Consider the following 6133-nt stretch of genomic DNA (forward strand, 5'->3'; position numbering starts at 1 on the left):
ATAGCCCAAGCCAAGGAACCAAGAGCGCACCAAAAATCCAAACATATCCAAAGGAAGTACCACTTGATTAGAGAAATCATAGAAAGAAAAGATGTGGTAATTTGCAAGGTTCATACGGATGATAACGTTGCAGATCCGTTAACCAAACCGTTACCTCAGCCCAAACATGATTCACACATGAGGGACATTGGTATAAAGCGCATTGGGGAATGGCAACAAATGTAATTTGGATTCATAATAGAGTTTATGTGCCTAATTACTTACATTCGATAAATAAAATAAAAGAAAATTTATTTTGTCCTTAAAATTTGGTTTGGTATTTTAAGAGACAGTCCACACGATAAAGAAAACGCTCCGAGTAGGCTTGTCAGATACGTGATCTGATGAATGAAACCCTACTAAGTGAACTTGGAGTGATTCATTATCAATTCCCTAGTCCAGGTCATTGCATGGACAACAATGACTCACGAAGACTAGTACGGGAGTCGATGGGATAGCGCAGTTTCATGGGCTACAGGAATAGTGTATTCGATTCGACTACGTGAGTGCATAATAGGGATTATACGCTGGAATAACCCTCAACGTGAGAAGTTCATCCAAAGAATGATGAAATCGTCAAACTTCTCACAAAGACAAGATTGAAGAGATTCCTCAAAACATGAGTGCTCAGCTCATCTTATGTAAGGAATGTCTGACTTTGGTTCCGTTAAACGCCGCGCCGTAAAAGGAGGTTATAAAGGCGGATACTGGGAAGGACAGGATAGACATGAAGTTGAGTGGGAGCGCAAGAATGGATTATGTCCTCCTAACCATGTTAGGGTACAGTGTCCTCGGGCCACTTGACGAGCAACAACTGAAAATGCATGGCCGTGCTCAAATGGATTAAAAGTTAATCATTTGTTTTGACAGTTGTACTCGAGATCAAGAAAGTCTGAATGACGTGACGTATCAGATGGGATACTAAGTGACATGGGAATCGAGCATTGTACTTGTTCTAAGTCCAAGTGGGAGTCTGAAGGAGTTGAAGGAGATGTCCTTCGACCAAGGTGACAATGCGAACAATTTGTCGGATAGGACAATTGATGTGGAAGATCATCAAGTCCGATTGATTTAGGGATCGTAGAGTTGTAGCTAGAGACCAACTACGATCGTCGAATTACGGAGTAATTCGCGGCTAACTTCGATTGGATCCTACAACGGGTTACACATAAGAGTGACAAATTGATCTAGGATATGACTAGTGGGAGTGAGATATAATCATGGGAGTGTCCCATAAACATATCTCATAGGCCTAAAAAGGAATTAGGCAAAGATAGTACAAAAGGGCCAAAAACAGGGTTTTTGGGCCTAGACCGGTTCGGGTACTTCTAGGACTCGGATTGGGCTGAATTTTGGAGGGTTAGTTGCTGATATAATAAACATTATATCTGCCAATTTTCGTGGTGTTTGGGCACCTCCTCCTTAGGGAATTGAGAAAATACCAATAGTTGCTATTTTCGACTATTTCCCTAAATCTTATTCTAAAGGGTGTTTTAGGAAACCTAAAAGGAGGTGGATTCTTATTAGGGTTCTATATAAACACTCTTAGGGCAGAGAATAAGGTGTGGAATTTCTCTCTAAGCTTTCTTACTCTACCACATCAAGTAGAGAGGAGAAAGTGAGCTAATTCCCATTAACTATCTATCTAGTCAAGAAGAAAGGAGTTCTTCTTCCAACCACCATTGGTGTGCTAGCTATACAACAAGGTGGGAGATCAAATTGATTGCTCGTGTCCCAAGTAGAGGAGCTACACTTGAAGCTCTTGGTCTTCTCATAAGCAATTGGAAAGGTTCGAGGGAAAACTAGCGAACAAGGTATTTATCTTTCTAGTTTTAATTAATGATTATCATAGGTTTATGCATGTGATCCTGGGAATACTAGTGTAGATATTAGATGTCTTAATTCCGCTATAAACACTAGTAGAAGGGTGTAAAACCCAACAGGCCTACCATTAATCAGAACACACATAGAAGAGGTGGAGATACACGCGTTAATGAGCTTGATCCACTGGTCATCATAACCAAGACTACTCATAACATCCTTCAGAAATTTCCATTCCACCCTATCGAAGGCTTTCGACATGTTAAGCTTAAGACCAAAGTAGCTATGAGCACCTTTCAGCTTTTTAAACGAATGAATAATCTCTTGGCCCATGATGATGTTATCAGCTATCTGCCTCCCCGGCACATAGGCCGCTTGAAAAGGAGAAATGATAGGGTTCAGAGTGGCTTTAAATCTCTCCGCAAGAATCTTAGTAATGACTTCGTATGTGGTGTTAAGAAGACTGATAGGACGATAATCTGCTGGAGTCTGAGGAGTGGGAGTTTTCGGGATGAGACAGATGTTGGTGTGATTGATACCCGGAGGAAGCAATCCCGTGGAAAAGAAATTCTTAACCAGATCATAAATATCTGTTTTAATAGTCTCCCAATTAGATTGAAAGAAGAAGGGGGGTACCCATCCGGGCCTGGAGCCGCCTCCTTTTTCAGACTCTTGATAGCCCAGTCAATCTCCTCCAAGTTAGGGATGGTAATGAGATTCTGATTCTGCTCCTGGGAAATGGTATGTGGAAACATGTTATGAATATTACTATCATCTCTGGGATTAATGGAAGTATTGATGTTGAGAAGATGAGAAGTAAAAATATCTTGGATTTCTGCAATCTCCTCGGTCCATTCTCCATTGTTATTCTTAATCGCCCTGATTTTGTTGTTTCTGTTACGTTGGATAGCCTGGGAGTGAAAAATTTTCGTATTTTTATCTCCCAAGTTAATAAAATTATCCCTAGATTTTTCCTTCCAGAGACTCTCTTGGTAGTTATATAACTCTTCGAGCTCCGAGTTAAGATTGTTGTAAGCTTCTTTATTCCTAGTGTTTTGGAGCTCTTTGATGATCCGGTTGATATTATTCTCTATATTGCCAAAAACTCTTTTATTTCAGATGGTCAGTTTAGAGCTTAACTTCCTAAGATCTATCTGGATATTATTATGAGTATTGTTGTTCTTGATCTTCTTCCAATTGTCCTCTATGTAGTTAAAGCAATCTGGGTGCGACATCCAAGTTCGAATAAACTTAAAAGGTTTGGGTTTACTAAATCTAGAATCTTTACTCTCCAGAAGGATAGGTAAATGGTCCGACCCCACCGTGTCTAGGTGCGAAATACCATAAGTATTAAAGTTATGGAGCCACGAATGATTAGCTAGGGCCCTATCTAATCGTTCCTGGATCAGATTATCACCATATTGCTTGTTACTCCAGGTGAACGGATTGCCCTGGAAGCCGATATCAAGAAGATCCAGCTCACTAATGATCTCCTTTACTCTATCTATGTTCGAATTAGCCCCTTTATTGCCTCCATCCTTTTCCGCCTTGTCAAGAATGCAATTCAAATCGCCAATCATGATCCAAAGGGAGTCTCTATTAGCATTAAGGTCTCGAAGGATCTTCCAGGGCTTGAGCTTATTTTTACTGTAAGGGGACCCATAAAAACCCGTAATAGTAATATGATTTTTATTATTATGGTCACTAAATTTGACTTGAATAATATTACTATCCGAGTATTCAACGTGCACTTGTAAGTGATGCTTCCAATAAAGTGCAAGTCCACCTGCTTTGTTCATTGGTTCCACCATATAACTAGTATACTCCTTGGCAATAGGTATGTGCTTATTGATGGTGGACGTCTTGTTCTTCGTCTCAGACAAGAAGATTAGGTCTGGTTGGTGCTTACGAATTAAGTTTAGAAGATGCTTCTTGGTCCTAAAGGCGGAGGTGCCTCTAATATTCCAGCTTAAAATAGTCGGGTGCTCCATAAGTCCCAAGAGGACTAACCCAATGTCTAAGGGCACCTCCACACACCCAGGCCCAAAAACCAAAAAGACCAAAACTGCAGAATCGAGGGAGCACCACCTCCCCACACCTCCCCACTCGGCCCGACAGAAGGAATCGAAGAAAGCAGGAAGAAAGAAACCAATTGAACACAAAGATACCAAGCAGATAATCGACCAAAGAAAAGCAGAAACCGAGAGGATTAAATAACTAAAGACAATATTACTATCATATAACATAAATATGAGTCTAAACCATAACTACTAACAGTAAACTATTAACATAAGCTAGCTTCCAAGGCTTACAACTAACAAATTCAGAGAAATAACACTAACCACCCCCTAAAGCAACCAAGCTTGCTAGCAGGAAATGACACAAAAGAAGTCGACTATCTTATATTAATCGACACCAAAAAACCTACGACTATCTGTTCAGACTCAAAAGCCACGAACCACTGATTACTATAATATGAAAACATACAAAGACACTAAACTAACACACGAGAACTGAATCAAACAAGTAAGAACAAAACAGCAACTAGATAAATCCACCAAAACCACCAATTGACTACCAGAACTGAACCAACCACATAAGACTAGTCACGACTATCTTCTACTAGTCGGGCTAAAGAAATCTGTTGCTGACACAAAGAAAAGCTATATAAAAACAGCAACCGATATCCAACGTAATCACATTAAAAGAGAACCAGATCGAACTGAATCTGACTAACCACTAAACATAAAACTAACAGACCTAGATAAATAATAACTTTATAGCCAAACCAGTAATCTCTACTATATGTAGAACTGTAATAGGTAAGATTCACTCAAGGAATACAACTAGGTTACTCTGAATCTAACAACAATGAAACATGCAAAGTACTTAACCAACTAGAAAGTATATACTTATTATTGCGACTAGCCAGGCTAAAAACTATGATACTAACATATAGAAGCTAACATCACACATAGAGTATCTCGGACCAGGATCAACATATTGTTCTACTGAAGTTAATAATAGAAATATTAATGGTGAAAGAGGATTAGTGAAGTATTACTTTCCTGATTCAGCTTATAAACAGTTGATGTTAGGGAATTCTTCTTGCGCTGCTGCTGCTTCTTGGGTAGGATCAACTTATACAGACATGTTTGAGTATGGGTTAAAATGGTTGTGTTCAGTGATTTTTCGTCAGATACTCGACCCCTGTGTTTTCGATGATACCCTGCTGGTTTAAGATGTTAGGGTTAACCTTCCTTGGCTGATTTCTTCTCTATTGGCAAAGGATGTCGGTTGTCTTCAATCTAAAGGAGTAGTGATCTCTGATTTGGGGATCGCCGGTTATTTGATTGTATGAGGGGAAATCAAAACGGTTAAGAGAGATGATTGAGGAGATTTGCTTTGATTTTGCTGATTGTGAAGGATCTGTATGATGAATTGAAGTTTGGATCGAGATGTTCTTGGTTGGGAATTAGGGTTAGGTCGAAAAAAGAGGGAGGAAAAAATCGCCCTATGGTGACGTCATCGAGACACTCTCTCTCTTAAAAAAACCTGTCTCCTGTCGGCAGATTCATGATTCGTTAGTCAAATTTGTCCGCGAATGTTTTCTTTCTAGAAACTTTCAAAATATTTCACTTGTCATTTCTCTCATTGAAAAAATCACCAACTTAAAAAAAAGCAATCTTTGTTTTCTTCCAATCATTCTTCTTCTTCTCTCTCTCCACGAAAAGCATGGCATTTCACTTGGAAGTCGATCGATTCAAACCTTGTGGAGTGGGGCATCAGTTTGGACAGAGAAATTGCGACCCATCGAGCCTTTAACTAAAAGCTACAAACAAATCATAGCTTTTAATATCTCTAACAGGAATGAATACATTACCTAACTACAAAACACAAACCTTCAATCTCTTCCAAGTTGTAAACTAGAAACTCAAGAATGAAATATGCTCATAAAGACACTCGAACATCTTAAAGACCAGTTTGGACCATCGATCTTGTGACCTGATTTTCAGAGTGTCCATGTGCATATAGCTGATATTATAAATGGTCGTAAATCGCGAAAAACTGTCTTCCTTTTTATAATTGTTACTATGCAGAAGCCTTTTCCTTTCCCATTAGCAACAACCTTGGCAAACTTCAAGGACCAGTCAGGAAAGAAACATCACTCCTGCTTTAACCCTAGTATACAACCGTTTCTGTCTCTTACTATGCAGGAGAGAGTAAAAAAAACCCGAAAATACCTTTCGATGATGATACAAGAATCACCTAT

General features: G+C 39.3%; 1 protein-coding gene across 1 annotated transcript; it reads right to left on the minus strand.

Annotated features, from left to right (window-relative positions):
• Positions 1–2975: 2975 nt before the first annotated feature.
• Positions 2976–3851, minus strand: LOC147565003 (uncharacterized). Its single transcript, XM_086643273.1, has one exon. The coding sequence runs from the start codon at positions 3849–3851 to the stop codon at positions 2976–2978; it is 876 nt and encodes a 291-aa protein (XP_086499399.1).
• Positions 3852–6133: the final 2282 nt, after the last annotated feature.

Source organism: Eschscholzia californica, unplaced genomic scaffold (genome assembly GCF_041429995.1).
Source record: "Eschscholzia californica isolate CP2 unplaced genomic scaffold, dmEscCali1.0.p SCAF_1, whole genome shotgun sequence".
Classification (NCBI taxonomy): Eukaryota; Viridiplantae; Streptophyta; class Magnoliopsida; order Ranunculales; family Papaveraceae; genus Eschscholzia; species Eschscholzia californica.

Bases quoted from the DNA above. Each gene is read 5' to 3' on its own strand.
- LOC147565003 (XM_086643273.1), bottom strand. From the start codon at position 3,851: ATGGAGCACCCGACTATTTTAAGCTGGAATATTAGAGGCACCTCCGCC.